The sequence below is a fragment of the Vigna unguiculata genome, chromosome 10 (assembly GCF_037176805.1).
Source record: "Vigna unguiculata cultivar grain cowpea cultivar isolate G323 ecotype 2 chromosome 10, ASM3717680v1, whole genome shotgun sequence".
Lineage (NCBI taxonomy): Eukaryota > Viridiplantae > Streptophyta > Magnoliopsida > Fabales > Fabaceae > Vigna > Vigna unguiculata.
Genome location: NC_140801.1, coordinates 53506342 through 53528463, shown reverse-complemented (window position 1 = coordinate 53528463; position 22122 = coordinate 53506342). Strand labels below are relative to the sequence as shown.

The following is a 22122-nucleotide window of genomic DNA, read 5'->3' as shown; positions in this document are numbered from 1 at the left end:
AATATATTTATGAGTATTTGTCATGAATAATTTCATTATGCTAATTTTAAAGATAGGTTTTTTTTCATAAGAGAAAGTTAAATTATCTTATAATTTCTTAAACTGTTTGATTAAGATTCTCTATATTATTTTTTTTTTCAATCAGATAATTAGGTTTGCATTTATTTTTAAGTGGGCCTCTATGTCTAACTAATGTTACAAAAATCACATATCACACAACAAAACCAAAACCAAAATTAAACAAAAATATAATTCTCACAATCATGATACATAGTTTATCATTCATGTACTTTTCTTTTTCATAAAAATGTTGTCTTTCTTTCTCACCCACACAAATTTTGGCACCCACCTAAGTTAATATTTTTAGAAATCAATTTCAAAATAATAATCATTTTGGACCAACAAAAAAAACATGGACAGTGTTTTTATTCAGGGTTGGTGAGGAGCAAGAAAAAGACAGTATACGAGAAGTGAAGAAGCTGTGTGAGTTTCGGAAAAAGAGGATCTTCAGCGTTATGGGAATAGTGGCGGCTATCGGAGTGTTGTCACCGTTTCCGTTCTATTACTGTCTCTGGAATTGGCCCCAATCATGGGTGGAGCTGTGTGGTAGAGGTCGAGACCCTTCTCATGTTATGGCTCACGTTGCTCATTTCTTGAAGCTCGTTCAGTTCGTTTCTCTATTTTCTGTCTCTTCATTTCACTGGCCTCCTCCATTGTACTTTTGGCCCCTCTTCGCTTTTGGCCAATTCCTAAACTTCAGGTTTCCATCTCTTTCATCTTATTCCTGGCTTTTTTTTTTTCTGGGTATGTTGCAACTTTCTGGATCTTATACTGGGGTTTATCAAGTTGCTTCCTTTATTTTCCTATACTAATGGGGCTGAAATGAAGCATTTTTTTTTAACTGGGTTGTTTATTTGATAGTATGAGGAGAGTTCGATGATGATCTCTGTTGGCTTTTAGAGAAAGGAGTTTGTTTTAGGCCACCTTTGGATTAAAGTTGGAAAAGTACTTCTGGGAATTCCAGGAAACCAAAGGAAAGAAAGAAAGTTTTGTACTTTCTTGAGTTAAAGTACTTTTGAATTGAACCCTATCAAACATATGGTGATAATTCCAGACTTCTAAAGTTTTGTCAGTCTCCCATTTTTGTAGTGTGTGCTTAAAAAAAAAAGAATAAAATCTGAAATTAGTTTATCTTTAAGTTAAAATTACTTTATGAAGAAACTCATTCTATGTTTCCAACAAGAAGTGCTTATGGAAAATCTAGTCCTAACAAATCTTGTATTATGCTGTGGTATGAAGTTGTGATGTCTCTGTTGGGGTGACTGTAGCTTTACAGAAACCAGAGTTAAACATATTCTGTGGATAAGCATTATCATGACTGCAAATGGCATGTTTTCATTGCTAAGTCTCATCATGGACACTAGATAACACAACTCCTATGTGTGAGTCTGATTAATAAAAATGTTAAAATAAATGGCTTTATTTTTCAAATTGTCAATCCAATAGAGGAAATACTGGTTTACAAATTCCCTGGATGAAATAATAAATGTAGAAATAGTTGGAGGAATGACATGTTTTCTGATGAAATGCTTCTAGCTTGTTCTGCCTTTGATTTCTATTTTGAAAAGCTTATAGTATTACCAAATATTCTCATGAGCCTTAATTTTTTTATCCTTGTGTGTGCCTTTCTTCTAATTAGGGAGTGGAGTTACTTGACTTTATTGTTTTGAAGTTTGTCTGTGCACAATGATAACATTGTCAAATAACAGGGTTTATCAGCTACTGGGTGAGGCTGGCACATACTATGGTGTACGGTTTGGAAAAAACATTCCCTGGGTTACTGAGTTCCCTTTTGGTGTCATCAAAGATCCTCAATACGTTGGCAGCATTTTGAGTCTTCTTGCATGCCTCTCGTGGGTTCCTTTTCAATACATTCTCCTTTGGGTTTTAGGTTATGTGTTTATGATGCAAGTGGAATCAAAGGAAGATCCATCTACACGTGCCAAGCCACTCCTCTGATTGAATTTCAGTAGGTTAGAAAGAACTTGAGGACTTGGCAGCACCAGAAACTCCAAATTCTTCAATGCTGCTGTTTCTTTTCACAGCTCTGGAATGAACATTTCTATTTGTGTGTTCTGATCCCATCAAACTATTTCTAAGGAACTGCAAACTTCTTTCTGGTTCTCTTGACAAATGTATTCAAACAAGCCATAGCGTTAAGTGATTAACTTTAATGAATGCAAAGATTTCTTTTTTTATCAGGGGTTTTTCTTTTGTGTGTGGATCAAAGAAGAAAATGATTTATCTTTTTGTTTTTCAATAGTTTTATTTCTGTGTCTTCAACTGTTTTTTCAATCCAATGTTTTGGCTTTCACTTTCATTTCTGTTTTCTCATTCAGAACACGAACTGAACTATAACTATGTAGATATACATTTGTCTGTATTAATTAAAAAAGACAGTTAATATAATCCCTTAACCAGAAGTACAGAACACTCCCCTTTTTCTCTCTTTCACTATACTAAAACTGGAGCCAAATTGAATGTTTGAACCGCGGTTTTTATGGCCTCAACATCAATATCTATCAACTTTCCTGTCTTGGATGATATTATAACGCATTTATTCTCTTCAGCCTGCGGAACAAACTTGTTTCCCATCTCTTCAGAGCAAAATAGTGCAATACTGCACAATAAGAGGAACAAACAAAACATGATCTGATTCTATGTTGCATGATTCCTTCAAAACTAATAAACAAAGACAACATAATTTATTTGAATGACAAAATTACCAAGGTTTCTCGCGTGCACTTGCAAGTTGAATAGCAGCTGTGTTTGTAGCTATCACTCCAGCAGAGTCATTAATAAGAGCAGCCAACTGAAGAACACAACCAAAGAGTGAAATACAATTAGTATGAGTGAAGATTCCAAAACTCATTGCTTTGTCCCTTGCTTGATTCTTGTTTCAGGATTTATCCACTTACTATTTGAGTGTTACATTTTGTCATTTTTTACTATCTAGATTATTTTTTCATATGTTTGGTGCTTGTACAATAACCAGGAGATATTTGAGTACCTGCCCAGGGGTGGTGATGAAGACAATAGAAGCATCCTCATCAAAGTTTTCCTGCACATTTTCCCTTTCCTTTTCATGAGGAATGACAAAAAGTGGCGTAACATCCCTGTCATACTCAAAATATTGTCAGTAACATTCATACCAGGCAATGATAAAAAACCAGCAAAAAATTATACCAGAGAACTTACTTATTGAACATTATTAAGAATGATACCACTTTACTTATTGTCCTCAAGTCTTATACATTAAGAAACAATAAGTAACACAAGTCCAAAAGATGATTCCATAGTGTTAGACTCTTTTATGACATTGAGAATACTTATAGTTCAGCACAAATTCCATTTGGTAGCATCATGTTAAAGTATTTAGATTTTAAACCTAATTCAATTTTATAAAATCGACGTCTAAAATGAAATTTACATTCATTTTCATAGTGTAAATTAATCTTATTTCTAATTAACGTGAACTTTCATCGCATTACATACCTTATAACATCAGCAATTTCAGCCCATACTTCAATGGGTAGCAAGCTATCAGGATCACCCCTAGACTGCATAGAGGCCTGTGAATCTGATTTTATCCCATGAATTACAACATATTTTCCTTTTTTCACACCAGCTTTTTCATATTTTGCCTCCACAACCTCCTTCAGCTTCCTTGAGATTGACACTCTAAGGGGTGGCACTGGTTGTCTTGGAAGGTCTCTAAATGGTCTTCCCAGCCACTCAACCATCTGGTGATACCTAGTTCAGCATATTCATTGAAAATGTTCTCAGTTGTATGACCCAAAAACTTCAATTCAGTTCAAGATTATTTTAGATTATAAGTTTAACCAAGGGCATCAAAATCTACCCAAGTACAAGGTATTTGTGTGGTACTGTATAAACTTACATATGATATCCTCCATCTGAGAGATTTAAACTATCCGGTACAAATGTTTCAGATAAAAGTAATCCTGCTCCTGCAGCATTCACATTTGGGTAGACGTAGCTAACTCTATCTCTGGCTGTTGTCATAAACAAAAATGCTGCATGGCCTAGGCCTGCCAATCTAGTGTTTAAGACCATGTCATAGTACCTATTCTGTGAGCAGAATGCAGCAACTTATGTTAGTTTTTAAAATAAATCACCATTGGAAGAAATGAGATTTTGCAGAAGCTTCTTTCTTATGTAAGCAAGAACGACCAAGGTTGTTTAACCATTAAAAATACATTTTTTTATGTCAAAAAGAGTTCTTGAAAAGAGACTCACTAGAGTGAAAAATAGAGAATTTTTTAAATCGCATGAGATAATCATCGAAGAGATTCACTAAAAAAATAGTTTAGAACTGAAATTAAGTTTTTGCAATGAAGAGGCTCTTAGGAATTAGCAAGCAAATGCAAAGGAATTAATTGTTAGATTTGGTTGCAGTATATGTACACCCAACCCAAGCCCCAGGAAGCTGCAAATTTCGTTAGAATTCAATCAAGATAGAGTGCTCTTTAAGCTTCTTCACGTTAGGGAAGGCAATCTTAAAATCAGAATCCTGTATTTGTCCATAAAATTATCACAATTTTGCGACAGTAACCTGTAAATCACAGCTTCTGCTGTCTGATAGAGTAACGTGTAATTTTATTCACAAATAGATTCATTTCACCCATAATCTAATCCTGAGATGATACATGTCTCTTCTTTTTTCTGTATCTGCATATGCATATAGAAAGTTTTCATGTCATCATTACTTTTGGCAATATGGATCAACCATCATTAGTGCCATGAAAAGTTGTTGATTCACACAAGATATTAAGAGAATATAAATTGTGGCCAACCTTCAGAATTCCAATCATATCAGCATACTCAGCAGGCTCTGGATCATCATCATCAGGGTCATAGACATTTGTCCACCTAACATTCTTATTCATTTCATAGGTCTGCTTCCCCCTCTCGGTCGCCACAACATCAATCTGAACACCAGGATACCTGTTCTTTATCAGCTGAATTGCTGGAAAAAACAAGAGATTCTCATAAACCCCACCAGATATCACACAGCAGCATCTCCTCACATCCCCTCTCACTTTCAATGCAAGGGACGCTACCTCCACAGCATATCCAGAAGGGAACTTCAAAAATCCATAAGGGTTGTCAGGGTCATCTGGGGGCCTAGGATCCTCCTCCTGCAACCCGTTTGCAAACAAAGAACCAGTCTCCATCTCAGGGTCATCCCCATCATCAAAAGGGTCTAACCAAGGATTCTTCTTCTTAGCATTGGCCTCAACATGGTACCCTCTTCTAGTGGAACAATGGAAGGGATAGTCCAATGAACCCAACAGTGAGACATGACTGGAAGGAATGGAAGGTAGGTTCCTAAGAAGAGTTGGGAAAGTTTTCGGACTTTGCAGGTTATAATAAGTTGCAGCCATTGAGCTTTTCAAAGTTTGGTCGTACTGAAGTGATGCTATATTACAAGTTACTTCATAGATCAGAGTTTAGCTCTGGTTCGAATGTGTGGAAAAGCGTTGGATAAGTGGGTCCCATCATCTATTGATACCCTTTTTCTTTTTCTGTGTGTGCACCTTATTGTTATATTATCCCCAACAATCTTCTTCTTCTGCTGCTGGCTGCTCTCAAACGACGACACCAATGGTTGTCGTTTTAATGTTGGGAAAAATACATAAACAGCGGCAAAGGGTGCCAATCTCCCATTTCACTCTCAGCAGGCACAGTTGAATCAACATTTAAGAATCCGACAAAAGTGTCCTACTGTCGAAAATTTCTCTTTCCTACGTGTCGCTCCATGAATGGTGACCCTTAAACTTTCCTCTCCCCTCCGTCTCTTTCTCTCGCACAACACGCTCCTTTGGATTCGTTGCTTTCACCACCAACTTACCATCAGAATTTTCCATTCACAAAAAAATAAAAAATTTCTTCCACCCATTAACTTTCTCTCACTCTCTTACTTTTCTCCGCAACTTTCTCAGCACTCTACACTCCCATTTCTGCTTCCATGACTGAACCACACAAACATTGCAATCTAAAGCTTCTACCTTTTTCAGTAAAGAGAGAGCGAATAGTTACCAGCACGAAGCAGCTGAAGGAGTTCTCACTCCCTCTAGGGTTTGCTTTTGTATTGCATTGAAATTGAAATTCAAATCCCACTACTCAAATTTCAAAATCCCAAGACTTCACTCATCGAAAAACAAATACCTTTTTTTATTCTGTCTGAGAAGGTTTGAATTTTGAATTTCGAATTCGGCATTGACCTGAGAGTGAGTTCGAGGAGAAGGGTTTTTGAGTGCAGGGTTTGCAATGTCGGGCCCACCCAGAGTCCGATCCATGAACGTCGCGGTCGCCGACCCCGACGCGCGTCCAGTGCTTGTCCCGGCAGGCAACAAGGTCCGACCCGCCGTCGACGGACGGAAGCCGGTGAAGAAATTGACGCCGGAGACAGAAAAGAAGACGGTGGCGCTTTCAAATGCGCCACCGCAATGCATCTCCGCTCCTCCATCTTTTATTTTGCGGCGGCAGGAGCGTCACCAGGCCGTGCTGAAAAACCTGTCTTCGATGAACGCTTCGTACTCCTCTGACGCGTCGTCGACGGATTCCTCCACTCACAGTAGCGGCGCGTCGTCAAGTGGGAAGGTGGCTCGTCGGGTTAGTGTGCAGTTGAGGAAGAAGCAGTGTGGTCCCAAGATGGAGAAGGTGAGTAGTGACAATGTGGGTGGTTCTGATGATCTCGATTTGAGTGATAGCTTGGAGGGCAAGAAACGGTGTGCTTGGGTTACACCAAATACAGGTATCTTTGTTTCTTGTTTTTTTGATCTATTGTTGGGTTTGACATTGCTGCATTGATTTCTAGGTGAGTGTGAATTTGGAAACTGAGATGGATTTGTGTTTATGTTTACCGTGTCATGTTTGCTGTGTATTCCCCTTTGTATGAGTGGGGAAAGTGAATAGAAATATGTTAGAAAACCTGCAGTTGCTTGTACACTTGTAATTGGCTGCATTGTACTAAGTGAGAGATTTCAGGATAGGAAAGTAAGCATGTTGGTTTTAGGAATTTTACTGTGTTTAAGCTTTAGTAAGCCACCTCGTCATTTAGCAGTTCAGCTAGTTAACTAGTCATTTGACTCGGAAATATTCTAGAATTGTCCTTTCTGTGTATGACTTGTATGACTGCTTGCATGTGTCAATGTCAAGATACATTCCTAATTTGGATAGGTTTGAAGCCTGATATGATTAGATTTTATTCCGTGTTTGAGTGAAGGGCATAATGAAACGGTATAATTACTAACTATTGTTTCATCTCTGTCATTGACTATGATTTTTTGATTGGATTTGTGCATTATCTGATGTTCATTTGTAATCAAACTACGAAACAGGTGTCCTAAAAGCTCTTTGTATAATGTTTCTTATTTTATTTATATAAAACAACTGATAATTTTAACATTAATATGCACTAATTGAAATTCTCATGATCTTAGTCTGCCAAGCATATACTAGTTGTTTTGGTTATTTTTATTAAGTGAATTTTAGTCTAACTAAGTCCCATAAAATTGATTTGTAAAGTAAGGTTTGCATCTGCTTTAGTTATAACTTAGTTATGTTTCTAGTCGATATGAGATCTCTAACCCAATCTTTCACATCAAGGACTGATCATCAAAGAAAGATTAGATATTTGTGGGTGATACAATAGTAGGTGGCACGATAGGCTCCATAAACCTTGATCTGATAGACTCTGATACCATTTTAGATAGTAGATTTTAAGCTTCACAAAAATGGTAAGGTGAGGTTTGCACCTACTTATATACTTATAGTTTGACCATATCTCTAGTTGATATAGGATTTCTAACAGTTTTCTTAACAAAGGAAACATATGTTACTCATTTGGATTTCCTCAAAATTTTCATACACATTTAAATTAAAACTTCTATGTAGAACTACATTTCTTATTTGTAAAACTATAAGTACAGCTAGCAAATGCATAAACAGTTTCATGTACGCACAGTTGACAATTCTTGTTAATTTCTTTTTGTACCAATACAAATAAGAATACCATGATCAGATCTAAATAAATGAAAACATGTTTTTATTCCTACAGTAATGTTTGCACAATATAAAACATCAATTCTCTCTATTGGTTTAAGATTTCTGTTTTATATTAACTTAATACTGTTTTTTCATATTGCATTATAACCTTGTCACGTCCTATTGCATTAGTGCTTTCTAGCTATATGGAAATCAATAACTTGGAGGTTAACATAGTTAGCTCAACTTATGATGCTACACATTATCTCCCAGAACTCCGGTCGCCCCATCTTATATTATTTCAATGTCTCGTGGATTGCATGCAAACTTTAAAGTATAAGCACTCGATTTTAGTGCTATTTATGCACGTCAGACAAGTGTTTATTACGCACACTTGTATGAAAGATTGAAAGCTCATCTAACACACATCTCTTAAGTTCCAATTTAAAAGTTGTTTTATTCAGCTCAAGTCCTTCATGGGCACATTGTCTTAAAATTTAAAGATTATTATTTTATTTGTACATTTATAGTTTTACCATGAAAAGTTTGTTTAGGAAATTTTTTGCAAAGTGTCAGTCTTGAATATGAATTATGAAGCTAATATATAGACTATAGAGAGATCAAATCTAGTGACAATGTGACAGGTAAGAAGAGTTAATAGTTGATTTTATAACCATGTATGGATGATTGAGATTGTTTTACTTAGAAATAATCTTAACCAACCATTTTGGGTTGTATGATCACGGATTACTTTCTCTCGTTAAAAGCATGCTCTCACCTTATGTGTGTCATACTTGTGTCCTACAATGTCTAGCATTTGCTGTACCCGTGTCATGTTTCATGTCATTGTTTATGTTTCATTGCTTCAAAGGGTTTTCCTTACCTTACCTTCTCTCTCTTATAGCTATGGAATTTAGCCCCCTGTCCTTACCATTAAACTCAAAGGTGGTTTAAACTGTTTGTGTTGCAGTGGAGTAGACATGAGTTACTGATAGAATATTAAAGGTGTATGTGAGAAGAAATAAGAACTGAGTTAGTTAGTTAGTTAGTCTGTTAGTAGGTTGTTTGGGAATGAAAGTTTGTTTTAGGAAAAGTATAAATAAGAAGGGGGGTAGTGTTGTAAAAGGGGGTATTCGTTTTGTTTTTGTAAGTGTAAACAGGAGTCATAACAGATCCTGTGAGGGGGGAATTGTTGTCTTTCCCTGGACGCATTCTTTGAGAGAATAATAAAAGTCTATTTCTGTTTCTTTCTGTGTTGGTGTGAGTGAGTTCTGCCCGAGTAGCTTGGGTTTCTAGCTCTAAGAAACCTAACAATTGGTCCGACCTGCCGGATCCAAGGGCCTGTTATCATGGAGGGAAGAGTTGCTGCGTTGGAAAGGTGGACCAGCGAGAATGGGAAGATTATCTTGGAAATTCAAGAAAATCTTCACGAAATCAGAAATATGATTAAGAATAGCAAGAAATCAGAAGAAGGGTCTGAGAAGAGTTCTGAAAATGGGGAGAATTCTGTTAACAACAAGAAAGGAGTTGTAAAGATGATCAGAAAGGAGGAGTCTGATTCTGACAGTGAAGAAGAGGTCCAGAAGCAGTGGATGAAAAGGGTAGAGTTACCAACTTTTGAAGGCAGTGATCCTATGGGCTGGATTGCTAGAGCAGAAAAGTTCTTTGAGATTCAAAATATTTCTCCAAAAGAGAAATTACGATTAGCATTCATAAGTATGGAAGGAAACGCTAGTCATTGGTTTAGCTTCTGGAAAAAGAAATCCAAGAACCCATCTTGGGAGAGTTTTGTCGAAGCTTTGAATAAAAGATTTGGAGGCAAGGATAGGAGTACAGTCTTTGAGAAATTAGCATCCATAAGGCAGAATGAGGGAGTAGAAGAATACGTACAAGAATTTGAAAGATTGGTGGCTCAAATTCCAGATTTATCAGAAGAACAACTACTGGGGTATTTTTTTGCAGGATTACAAAGCCGGATCAGAAGCCAAGTAAAGCCACATGATCCAAGGGATTTAATGAGGGCAATGGAGATCTCTAGGGATGTGGAGGAGTCTCTTAATGAATCATGGGCAGGAAGAACAAACACCTATCGGACAACATCAGCAGCAGACACCAGATTTCAGAGAGGAATGGGTGTGGTATCAAGAACTGAGACTTTTAAAGGGGCTGGAAACTCTCAGTCTTCTCCCAGCAATATGAGTACAGCAAGGAAAGAAGGAGGGGGAACCTCATCTATGGGCTCTAGGACAAGTGGAAATCCAACAACAGGAGGGAGTAAAAACAGGGCAGTCAGAAACTTGCCTTACCCAGAGTACCTAAAGAGAAGGGAAGAAGGAAGATGTTTTCATTGTGGAGGAGCTTTTGGGCCAGGCCACCGCTGCCCAGAAAAAAGCTTGAGAGTGGTAATTCTAGCAGAAGATGAGGAGAATAGTGAGGGCAGAGAGGAGGATGGAGGAGAGGAGAGAATTGGAGTGTTGGAAAACAAAAGAATGGAGCTATCTCTGTTCTCAGCAGGAGGCTTAACGCAAAATAATACCATGAAATTGCAGGGAGATATCAATGGGCGAAAGGTATTAATTTTAATTGATAGTGGGGCGAGTCATAATTTTGTTTCAGCACAATTGGTGACAGAATTGGGATTAATGGTGGAAGATACCCCTCCTTACTGTGTCAGATTAGGGGATGGACACAAGAAGCAAACACAAGGGTGTTGCAAAGATGTAGAAGTTAATTTGGAGAATCATGTTGTTAAAGAGACATTTTTCCTGTTTGAATTAGGAGGAGTTGATGTGATTTTAGGAGTGGAATGGCTAGCATCTTTAGGAGAAGTTAAGGTAAATTGGAACACCTTAACCATGAGTTTTAATGTGGCTGGAAAAGTGGTGAACATTCAAGGGGATCCCACTCTGACAAAAAGAATTGTGACACCACAAGCCCTGTTGAAGGAAACTGAAATTGAAGCAATCTCCTTAGTGTGGGAGTTGGGATTAACCAGTCACGAAGAGGAAGAAGGGGGGAAAGGATTGTCAGCCAAGCAGCAGGAGGAATTGGAGGAGGTTTTGCAGGAACATAAGATCATTTTCCAAGAAAAACTGGAGCTGCCACCAAGGAGGGGGATTGATCATAAAATACCTATCAAAGTAGGTGAAAACCCTGTCAATGTGAGACCATATAGGTACCCTCATCTGCTGAAATCTGAGATAGAAAAACAGGTGGAGGAAATGCTGAAATCTGGAATCATCAGGCCCAGCAATAGCCCATATTCCAGTCCAGTCATCCTAGTAAAGAAAAAAGATGGGAGTTGGAGGTTTTGCATAGACTATAGGGCCTTGAATAAGGTCACTGTGGCTGATAAATTTCCAATACCCGTGATAGAAGAGTTATTGGATGAACTACATGGTGCTACCTATTTCTCCAAAGTTGATTTGAAGGCAGGTTATCACCAAATCAGGATGTATGAAGGGGATATACAGAAAACAGCTTTCCGCACACATCAGGGCCACTATGAGTTCTTGGTCATGCCCTTTGGGCTAACCAACGCGCCAGCAACCTTCCAATGTGCCATGAACACAGTTTTGCAGCCATACTTAAGGAAGTTCGTATTGGTGTTCTTTGACGACATCTTAATCTACAGCCAATCATGGGAGGATCACATGGGTCACTTAAAACAGGTGTTGCATACACTGCAGCAGCAACAGTTCTTTGCAAATAAAAAGAAGTGTGAGTTTGGGAGACAAGAGGTGAAATATTTGGGCCACGTAATATCTAAAAAAGGGGTAGAGATGGATCAAGACAAGCTGGCAGCAATTCATCAGTGGCCTTTGCCAAAAAATCTTAAAGCCTTGAGGGGTTTTCTTGGGTTGACTGGGTATTATAGAAGATTCATCCGAGACTATGGAAAAGTAGCAAAACCATTAACACGTCTATTAAAGAAGGGATGTTTCTGCTGGAATGAAGAAAGCACTAAGGCTATGGAGGCTCTAAAGAAAGCTATAACAACAGCCCCTGTTCTAAAACTACCAGACTTCAGCCAACCTTTTTCCATTGAGTGTGATGCATCAGGCAGTGGGCTGGGTGCTGTGCTAACACAGGACAAACGTCCTATTGCTTTCTTCAGCAAAGGCCTATCGGACACTTCCTTAACTAAGTCCATTTATGAAAAGGAGTTGATGGCTTTAGTTTTAGCCATACAGCATTGGAGACCTTATTTATTGGGGCAAAAATTTACAGTATATACAGATCAGAGGAGTCTAAGGTATTTGTTAGAGCAGCGTATCACCACACAAAACCAGCAGAATTGGTTGGCCAAATTGATGGGATATGAATTTAATATTGTTTATAAAATTGGAGCATCCAACAAAGTAGCTGATGCCCTTTCTCGAAGGGGGGAGAATGAGGAGGATGACAAAGAATTGACTATAATGTCCATACCATTCTGGCAGGACTTCCAGAAGATATTGGCAGAAGTGGAAGAAGATGCAGAATTACAAAAGATCATAAAAGGGCTGAAAGAGAATCCTGGGAAGCAGGGGCAGTATACTTTAGAACATGGAAGACTTCATCATAAAGGCAGGCTCGTGCTATCAGCCAACTCTGCTTGGATTCCAAGACTGCTGGCTGAATACCATACCACATCTACAGGAGGTCACTCAGGGGTGTTCAGAACTTACAGGAGGATAAGCCAATCACTATACTGGATTGGAATGAAGAAGATGGTAACAGATTTTGTGGCTGCTTGTTTGGTGTGTCAACAACACAAGTACCTAGCATCTTCACCACAAGGGTTGCTACAACCTTTACCCATACCCAATGCAGTATGGGAGGACATTAGTTTGGACTTCATTGTCAGGCTACCAAAATCCAATGGGTATGATTCAGTCTTGGTGGTGGTGGATAGACTAAGTAAATATGGGCATTTCATACCAATTAAACATCCTTATTCAGCCAAGAGCATAGCAGAGGTGTTTGCCAAAGAAATAGTGAGACTACATGGGATTCCTGCATCTATTGTTAGTGACAGAGACCCTACATTTTTAAGTCTCTTCTGGAAGGAGTTATTCAGAATGCAGGGAACACAGTTAAACATGAGCACTGCGTACCATCCTGAGTCAGATGGCCAAACTGAAGTCTTAAATAGAACCTTAGAAACATACTTGAGATGCTTTAGCTCAGAACAACCCAAATCTTGGTCTCACTTTCTCTCATGGGCAGAATACTGGTATAACACCAGTTTTCACGGGGCAGCCCAAAAATCCCCTTTTGAAATAGTTTATGGCAGACCACCTCCTTCCATCAGCAGATTTATTCCAGGAGAAACCATTGTGGAAGCAGTAGCACAAGATCTCATGACCAGAGATGAAGCTTTGAGCCAACTCAAGTTCCACCTCGCAAGAGCCCAAGAGCATATGACGAAATATGCGAATAAACACAGGAAACAATCCTCCATCCAAGTAGGGGACTGGGTTTTTCTGAAAATTCGCCCCCATAGACAGGTCTCAATGCCCACCAGACTGCACCCAAAGCTATCTGCTAGATATTATGGTCCTTTTCTAGTGCTGAAACAGGTAGGTCCAGTAGCCTTTGGATTACAACTTCCAGAAACTGCCAGGATCCACCCAGTATTTCATGTTTCACAATTAAAAAAAGCAGTAGGCACTCATCAAGTTGAGAAAGACCTGCCAGAAGGTTTGCAAGGCAGGACCTCTAATTGGTTCCCAGAGAAGATATTGGATAACAGATGGGGACCTATACCAGGGAAGGAAGATGCAAGACCGCAAGTCTTAATTCAGTGGAAGGATAAAGGGGTAGAAACAGCTACTTGGGAAGACGTCACAACTATCCAACAGCAGTTCCCTGACTTCAACCTTGAGGACAAGGTTGCTCAGCCAGAGGGGAGTAATGATAGAATATTAAAGGTGTATGTGAGAAGAAATAAGAACTGAGTTAGTTAGTTAGTTAGTCTGTTAGTAGGTTGTTTGGGAATGAAAGTTTGTTTTAGGAAAAGTATAAATAAGAAGGGGGGTAGTGTTGTAAAAGGGGGTATTCGTTTTGTTTTTGTAAGTGTAAACAGGAGTCATAACAGATCCTGTGAGGGGGGAATTGTTGTCTTTCCCTGGACGCATTCTTTGAGAGAATAATAAAAGTCTATTTCTGTTTCTTTCTGTGTTGGTGTGAGTGAGTTCTGCCCGAGTAGCTTGGGTTTCTAGCTCTAAGAAACCTAACAGTTACTGTTGCTCATTTTTCCTGTCAATTTGGTAAAACAGAGTAGATGTACTCTAGTGCCTGTTAGCATCACTAAATTACATTCATTCTTCAAGACTTCAACCTCGGGCACTGAGGTGAAAACTTTGCACATAACATATTACAATGAAATGGCTACACATTATATACTAGTGCGTCCGAATTTCAGTGAATGCATATGCCTTAGTTTTCTTGATTGATATTCCAGTACCTGTGACAGCCTAGAGTGGGAGGATAAATAGAATGTTTAAACTTTGGAGTTTGAATTTTAAATAGGAAAAAAATGGTACAGTAGCATATAATTGTAAATTTATTTTTACTTTTTATTTCTAACTAGTTGTGTTTTGTTTCAGAGCCATGGTATGTTGCTTTTCATGACAACGAGTGGGGAGTTCCTGTTCATGATGACAGGTACGTGGGTTTGCTTCGTTGAGGGTAAAGTCTTCTGTTTGGTTCTCAACTTCTAGGTTGAAACTGTCTCAATGCTGAAATTTGGTTTTTGCAGGAAACTGTTTGAGTTGCTCAGCTTCTCTGGAGCCTTGGCTGAGCTTACGTGGCCTACTATTCTTAACAAAAGGCAGCTATTTCGGTATTGATATACTGTTCTTTTAAACATATTTTCTAGATTTAAATATGTTATTGTCGTATTAGACATACACATAAAAAAAGGTTGCTCATTGAATAATTGGCTCATTATATTTCCTTTCTGTGCTTCATTTTGTTTTTTATGATCTTTTGTGTGGAATGTGCTCTAAAAATGTTTGGGATGTAGTTTTGGATTAACCGTTCTAGCGTATTCATGAATACAGGGAAGTCTTTTTGGATTTTGATCCTAGTGCTGTTTCTAGAATGAATGAGAAAAAGATAGCTGCACCAGGAAGTCCTGCCAACTCATTGTTATCAGAACTCAGGTTGCGATCAATAATTGAAAATGCACGTCAGATGTGTAAGGTGAACACCTCTCTGATAGTTTTACTTTTCCACTCTTGTGTGTGAAACTTGCAATTTCAATTTCTTTATATATTTTTTTTCTGAACCAAAAAGGCTCTCGCTGAAGTGAAGCAACCCATACACTTACCTTGATTTTCAAACTTTTCTGCTACCTGCCTTGGAAAATATTAAGAAAAACGAAACAAACCTGCTTCCTGACCCACACACGAATATTATGAGAAGAAGACTTGGGAAAAAGAAAGACAAACTTGTTTTAAGGGGCGGTGGTATCACTGGTATCATGATTTTTCCTTAGTTTATAAGTGTCAAACAGTGACGGCTTTACTAAAGTTTTGTCTTTTAACTGTATCTTTTTTCCATGCACAGGTAATTGAAGAGTTTGGATCTTTTGACACATTTATTTGGAACTTTGTTAACCACAAGCCTATAGTGAGCCAGTTCAGGTACTCACGCCAGGTACCTGTGAAATCTCCAAAAGCTGAATTCATAAGTAAAGACCTTGTAAAGAGAGGTTTCAGAAGTGTTGGACCAACAGTTATCTACACATTCATGCAAGTGGCTGGTCTAACAAATGACCACCTTATCAGTTGCTTCAGATTCAAGGAGTGTACCTCCAATGCAGAAGCCATGGTCAACGAAAGCTCCCTCAACTCCAAGCTCAAAGAGAAGCCAAATGATGACACAACCGATGTGGGCCTGTTACTGGCTGTGAACAAAATGAATTTCTCTTCTAAGTAGTACAACAATGGCTTTCATTAAGTAGATTGTGGAGTGTACAAAATCGATACATATGTGAATGGAATAGCCAGAAGGTTTAGTTGTATTTGAAGAAAAAAAATGAGTAAATGACCTTTGGCATTTCTTCTTCAAGTTCTTGTGTATTATTAAAGATATATTATATTAAGTAGCCATAGTTGCACTTTCTCTATTTTATTTTGTGGCCATGAATAGTTCCTTTTAGGTTTTTATCCTATGATTGGGACCAGACCAATCCCCTTTGAGATTTTTTCTTCATTTTGGCACTTTACTTTCCAAGTCTTTGCCGTCTTACCGTCAACTATGCCCGGCATTACCTACTTGGTCAGTGGTCATCAAGGGACAGTGATGGACTTTTTTTAACTAATTTTTGAATACTTCAGGATTGTCTGCAGTACCTATTACTCTACCCACTACCTAATTTCAGGAAATCAGACTTAAAATATTGCATTGGTAAGCTCAAGACTTTCACTAAGAAGTCTCAAAATCACATTTGAAATCCTTGTAACCCATAATAATTCTTTACCATATTTTATTCAAATTTGAAACCCCAGACAGGTTCATCCTAAAGGGTCTTCTGTGCTTGGTACACTGTTATTTCAGTAGCATCGCGCACCAGCATAGATACTTCTGAGAATCTCAAAGTTGTGTTTTTATCCTTTGTATAAATGACCTTTTATAGGGTGTTATCAGAATTATATCATCAATTTAAAAGAGTCTAAAACTGAATCGATTTCAAATTCAATTATTAGGTAGGAATCACAGCTAAAAAATACCAATCATAGTCCAAAACTCTAATCATGCAGATTTCTTTTCTCATTCCTCCATGTTTCGAGTGACAAACTATCACTTACAATACTTGATCAACATATAAGACAATTTCTCGAAATAAAATTCTCATAGGACTAGGATCCTGAGTCTGTACAGTTAAACATCGAGAGAAATTCAAAATCCGTAGAGATGCACTGTGAAATATCTTTCAGAGAGAAAAGGCCTGCTAAATGTTTACTATCATGATGAGGCAGATGGATGGTGCAGAGCTTGATTTTTCTGTTGTTTAATCAGCTCCACATATACTATCCTTAGCAGAACTTTATTTCCACTTGAAGGATCAAAGATCAAAGATGTAGCAGCCTTCCATGTTCTATTTACACAGAGAATCCTATGCTCTAAAGAATGATCTCTATTTTATGGAATATACTTAAACATTGACACTAAATTAGCTACACCAACCAAAATTTCCATTCAGTTATTGTGCAACAATCTTCCTGAGATGGCAGCAACAAGTGCTGCTCTGAAGTTAGGATCCGTGGTCAAAGAAGTTGCCATCTGTTCCACCAAAACCTGCTGCATTTTAGGTGTATCTACTTTAGTTTTCGTGCTCTTGGAATCGTTGCTGCCCTTAGATTTTTTCAAGTCAAGAGTAACAAGTGTTTGAGTGGCAGCTGCACAAGGCACTGAAGCAATGGTCACACTACGGCCAGAACCTGATGTTGCCTCCATTTGTGAAGAAGCTTGGGGATGGTTGTGCTCCCCTTCATAAGTAGCCACCAGAACAGATTGATCATCCACACTTCTTTGCACCTTCTTTTTTACAGGGCAGCTTGGAGCAAAAGAGCATTTGAAATATGCTCTTGGACAAGGGTTATCTCTGGTCACTTTTTGCCCATATTTCCTCCATTGGTATCCATCTTTCACAATCTGAAACCACATACAATGAAAAACATGTCAAACAGTTACTCCTAATATTTTATGCTATTACCTATATGCCTAATAGGAAATGAATGTAAAAAGAGTCTTACAAGAGTGGTGTCAGATGCTTCGGTCCTCACATAAACTCTTGAAACTTTTGGTTTCATGGTTTCTTCCCTCGGTTTCTTGCAAGATTCTTCATCAGTGGAGCTGCTCTCGGAGTTTCCATTGTTAGTTCCCATCACACAAATACTATTGTTGTTGCTGCTCTCGGATTTCCTTTTCTTTGATGTCGGACTGGTTTCTTTTTCGCCATTTTTCCTCGTATATTCCATCAAATGGCTTCGCAAAGTGTTGTAGTTCTCACACACCACCGACAGCATTTCAGCCAACTTCTTGTTTTCTGCTGTCACCCTCTTCAGCTCCTCCTCCAAGTCACTAGACTGAAATGTCGCCAATAGCATCATCCATGTTAGAATCATTCACAGAATTTTAACCTCAAAACCCGGATCTTTGTCTCAGGGAACATCATCAAACACATATATGTACTTTCAAATTATACTTCTATTTTTACTTTTAATTCATAAATTTCACACCTTTTTTAATCTGTTCTTCGTTTCAAAGCTCTATAAAAAGGATCTCGAAGGAAGTTAAAAAAGAAACAATTATAACTGACTGAACTAACCTCTTCTTTGACGGGTCTTTTGGATTCCCAACATTCTTCCACGTTAAACTTGGGCATTCCCAAAGAGAAAAGCTTGCTTTCTACCTCCTTCTGAAATCAACACACGACAATGAATGAATTGCTCCCATGAATATATCAAACTATAATCTGAATAAAACATGTCCCATAAGTGCTTCTTCTTCTGGGAATGCTCACATATGTTATATACTTACGGGAACTTCTTCATGAACTCTGAGTGGATTAATGTTGAGATCCAAGGAAGTGTTAATCCATGATGAACAATCCATCTTTGAACAAAACTCAAACAAGTAACAAAAAGGGTGTTGCTGAAGGTGTTTGCTTTCTCTTTGTTTGTAGTATTGGAAGAAGATAAATGGCTAAAGTTTCAGAAAGTGGAAGGAAAATGAAGCATATATATAGAGTAGGTAGCGGAAGCAGCACTACAAGGAACTCAAGTTGAGGAAGGAAACTGAGTGGAAAGAGACACATGCGAAATAATAAGCCACTTGCTTATTTAAAGATCTGTCCCCAACATTAATCAACCATGAAGCTCTTATGTTCCTGTTATTTTTTATTGATTATTTCTTTGTTTTGTGTCTACTTTTAACACGTAGTGAGAAGTACTAGAAGCAGAAGAGATAAGAACAACGTGCGGATCCATGTGTTGTTTTTAAATTAGAATATTATTATGTATATGACGAGGTGAATTCTTCGTAGGGAAATCAAATTTCCTAGTCAAACCACACCTCTTCGGAAAATCAATTCATAATAAATTGTGGGTTCGAGTGGGCCAATGTGTCACCTGAACACGATTACGATCTTAGCATATGTACCTGTGTATTCATTGTTACGGTCTCGTTTAAAACATTTTTTTTTCTCTATGGTAAATCCATTTAAAAATCAATTTTCAAAAAATAATTTTTAAATGGATTTATCGAAAGAAATACGGTTAAACTTTTATATTGAATAAAAATAAAGTAAATTTATAATATATAAATAAGTATAAATTTTATTTTATAAATCAGTTTTGTAAGATTGAATTAGACATAAAATTTATTCTTTAAGATAATATTATTATCCTGTTAGCCTAAAAATAAGTTTATGAGAGGATATCTAACCGGCTCTGCCAGATTTATATTCTCATCACCTTATTTTAGAGGGTTTTATTAATTTTTCACCTAGTTTTCCCCTTTTTATCAAGCCGGTTAGATATCCTCTCATAAACTTATTTTTAGGCTAACAGGATGATAAAAAGGGGAAAACTAGGTGAAAAATTAATAAAACCCTTTAAAATAAGGTTATGAGAATATAAATTTGGCAGAGCCGATTAGATATCCTCTCATAAACTTATTTTTAGGCTAACAGGAAAGTAAAAGCAGAAAAATAAATTTTTGTACATAAAATGTTTTTAAGCCTTTAAATGATTACTGCATCTTTTAATAAATATTACTCAAGGCATCCGTAGATGCCTAGAAAGAAACTACTCCATAAAAACTCACTTAGATTCCAAAGGGAGGGGGGAGAGATATGAAATTCCTCGTTTATTTATGTTGGAAACAAAGTATACAAGAGAGGAAAGGTGAAGAGAGACAAGAGATAGATAAGTAGAGAGAAGGCAGAGGTAGAGCGAGAGAGGGGTAGAGAGTTCTTGCCCAGCATAAGGGACTTAAAGACTCTTTTATAGTAAAATTTTGAAACCTGTAACTTGTTGAACCGGTTTTTAAGTGACCGGTTACCTAAAGTCTAAGTCATCTGGTGACGTGGTCTGTACTTGAATTGTGTGTTTTTACCCTTCAGTCTATTACTCAGTTATGAGTAAAATTACTGTGTCACAGGTAAAAACATTTTATTGTCCTCTTTTGGAGACTACCGTAGAAATCAAGTCTTCGGGATCTTCTTCAAGTATTTGGTCTGAGTCTTCGTTGTCAGAAGGGAAAGAAGATCCAGGGGTTCCTTGTCCATGGTTTCCTGTTTCTTCATAAATTTCTCTGTATATCCTTTCTTTTTCAAATCTTTTAACCAGTATCGGACTGGCTTCTATAGGGAAAGGATGAAATTTGTTTCCCATAAACTTTTTCCAGTATATTTTGGTGTTTATGGTTTCTTTTAAAAGGATATATTCTGTATTGTCCTTTCTGGAGAAATTCCAATTTGATCCTTCAATGTAAGCTTTCCAGAGTTGGTACTGGTATAGCTTTTCTTTGTTGAGTGACAACCCTTTCAAAGAATCGTGTTCTAGATGGACATGGGCTTCTGGATTTGACTCTGTGAATAGTTTTATGACATGTGTTGCCACACTATCAGGGGTTGTGGCGCTTTTTGGAGAGGAGGTGATTTGTAAGCAGATATTGGTCATATATTCAACCCGTATTTCATTTACTACCGAGTTTATTTCCTGGGTTAGAGAATTGAATTTTTCAGTTGGTGGGATAAGAAGTGTTTGGAGGCATCCTGCCTCTAATAATAGTGAAGGACATATGACTATGTCTCTATATAATTGATTTTTAAAGGTTTTTAAATCATTTTGAGCCTTTCTAAAAATGAATTTTATTTGGCATGTGCACTTTGTGGTTACTGTTTTGCAATAGTCCGAAGACTCTTGGCATGGTGTTTTAGTGTCAAAATAGGTCTGGGGTTTTACAAATAATCCAGTGTAATTTTGTGTTTTCGCATGGACTTCAAACAAGAACTCTTGTATGACCTCAAACTTTGCAAGGAAAATGTTTGGGTTCATTTGTGGTGAGAAGCTACAGGAGGTAGCATAGGTATGTGTTTGGGTCCTTGGCTCAAATGTCAACCCTATTTTTATTTTTTCTTCATCAATGGTTCCCAGTTTTAATGCCATATGGGCTTCTTCTAAAGAATTAAAGCCTTTGTAAGTAGACCAAAATTGGTCTTGTTTTGCCTCAGAGAGATCTTTGAAGGAAGTATAAACTCCTTTATTTGGCCCTGTAATTAGGGCATAATGTGTAAATCCTTTCCCAGAGGGAGAGGCTGGTGAAGTTAACAGAACTCCTTTGTTGTCTGCGTTGCAGAAATTGTATAGTGCGCTAATGATGCTTTGTTTCACCTTAGTGACTTGGTGTTCATTTTGAACTGTATATTTTGGAATATTCCAAATGTTGTCAATTAAAACATTTAATTTGACGTTTGTATTATCTCTACCAGGAAAATGGTAGGTATTCGTGAGTATTGGCAATTCTTGTTTGCCATACTTTGTGTATTGTTCCACCACAAAGGGGGATTTTACTGGTTTAGGACCTAAAGATCCTTTCTTTGTGCTTTGTATAAATTCCATTTTGGAATATTTGTACCTGCAATATAGAAGCAAACAGGTTAAGCAACAAAATGTCTGAGCCTTTGTAGATGATACTCCAAAACTCTGATGTTAGCTTTGTAGGAGGCAAGTGTAAAATAATATTGAAAAGGATTTTGTTGGCATAATTCTGTTTTTTGTAACCTTAGGCAGAATATCCTTCTTTTAAACCTTTTTATTTGTTTAGTGATTTTAATGGCAGGGTTAGGACTAAAGACAGGACTAATCTCGAATGGTTGTATTCGTATTCTGACTCGAAATCCAGGAGGGATTTCAGGATCTTGAATATGCAAGATGTTCATGTATTATGGTTGTATAGAAGACTTTTTGAGTCTCACTTTTGTATGATGTACCTGGAAAGGATATCAGCAAACATATTGTCAGATCATTTGATATGTTCAAAATTTAT

At 37.5% G+C, this 22122-nt stretch overlaps 4 protein-coding genes across 5 annotated transcripts; 2 read left to right on the top strand and 2 right to left on the bottom strand.

Annotated features, from left to right (window-relative positions):
* Positions 1-393: 393 nt before the first annotated feature.
* PLMT (phospholipid N-methyltransferase) lies at positions 394-2261 on the top strand. The gene is made up of 2 exons (XM_028051463.2): positions 394-760; positions 1770-2261. Exons 1-2 carry the CDS (start codon positions 516-518, stop codon positions 2017-2019), a joined length of 495 nt encoding a protein of 164 aa, XP_027907264.1. The 5' UTR covers positions 394-515; the 3' UTR covers positions 2020-2261.
* Positions 2262-2408: 147 nt separating this feature from the next.
* PNSB1 (NDH-dependent cyclic electron flow 1) lies at positions 2409-5581 on the bottom strand. The gene is made up of 6 exons (XM_028051458.2): positions 4878-5581; positions 3962-4152; positions 3556-3813; positions 3071-3176; positions 2787-2872; positions 2409-2680 (listed from the first exon to the last, which is right to left on the bottom strand). The coding sequence occupies exons 1-6, from the start codon at positions 5466-5468 to the stop codon at positions 2515-2517; spliced, it is 1398 nt and encodes a 465-aa protein (XP_027907259.1). The 5' UTR covers positions 5469-5581; the 3' UTR covers positions 2409-2514.
* A 140-nt stretch (positions 5582-5721) lies between these two features.
* LOC114166691 (uncharacterized) lies at positions 5722-16192 on the top strand. The gene is made up of 5 exons (XM_028051459.2): positions 5722-6841; positions 14667-14724; positions 14819-14902; positions 15123-15264; positions 15631-16192. The coding sequence occupies exons 1-5, from the start codon at positions 6355-6357 to the stop codon at positions 16000-16002; spliced, it is 1143 nt and encodes a 380-aa protein (XP_027907260.1). The 5' UTR covers positions 5722-6354; the 3' UTR covers positions 16003-16192.
* A 610-nt stretch (positions 16193-16802) lies between these two features.
* On the bottom strand, positions 16803-18871 carry LOC114166692 (putative WRKY transcription factor 40). Of its 2 annotated transcripts, none has more exons than XM_028051460.2 (4): positions 18610-18871; positions 18398-18487; positions 17823-18155; positions 16803-17721 (listed from the first exon to the last, which is right to left on the bottom strand). In XM_028051460.2, the coding sequence occupies exons 1-4, from the start codon at positions 18682-18684 to the stop codon at positions 17266-17268; spliced, it is 954 nt and encodes a 317-aa protein (XP_027907261.2). In that variant the 5' UTR covers positions 18685-18871; the 3' UTR covers positions 16803-17265. The 2 variants fall into 2 exon arrangements, with proteins under 2 accessions (XP_027907261.2, XP_027907262.2); XM_028051461.2 differs by having other exon boundaries at positions 18398-18484; positions 18610-18803.
* Positions 18872-22122: the final 3251 nt, after the last annotated feature.

Coding starts and splice junctions, on each gene's coding strand:
- PLMT (XM_028051463.2), top strand. CDS start 516: ATGGGAATAGTGGCGGCTATCGGAGTGTTGTCACCGTTTCCGTTCTAT. Junction 761..1,769: donor GGCCAATTCCTAAACTTCAG/GTTTCCATCTCT, acceptor GTCAAATAACAG/GGTTTATCAGCTACTGGGTG.
- PNSB1 (XM_028051458.2), bottom strand. CDS start 5,468: ATGGCTGCAACTTATTATAACCTGCAAAGTCCGAAAACTTTCCCAACT. Junction 4,153..4,877: donor ATATGATTGGAATTCTGAAG/GTTGGCCACAAT, acceptor TTCTGCTCACAG/AATAGGTACTATGACATGGT. Junction 3,177..3,555: donor GAAATTGCTGATGTTATAAG/GTATGTAATGCG, acceptor TGAGTATGACAG/GGATGTTACGCCACTTTTTG.
- LOC114166691 (XM_028051459.2), top strand. CDS start 6,355: ATGTCGGGCCCACCCAGAGTCCGATCCATGAACGTCGCGGTCGCCGAC. Junction 6,842..14,666: donor TTGGGTTACACCAAATACAG/GTATCTTTGTTT, acceptor GTTTTGTTTCAG/AGCCATGGTATGTTGCTTTT. Junction 15,265..15,630: donor ATGCACGTCAGATGTGTAAG/GTGAACACCTCT, acceptor TTCCATGCACAG/GTAATTGAAGAGTTTGGATC.
- LOC114166692 (XM_028051460.2), bottom strand. CDS start 18,684: ATGGATTGTTCATCATGGATTAACACTTCCTTGGATCTCAACATTAAT. Junction 18,488..18,609: donor GAGTTCATGAAGAAGTTCCC/GTAAGTATATAA, acceptor TGTTGATTTCAG/AAGGAGGTAGAAAGCAAGCT. Junction 17,722..17,822: donor AAGCATCTGACACCACTCTT/GTAAGACTCTTT, acceptor ATGTGGTTTCAG/ATTGTGAAAGATGGATACCA.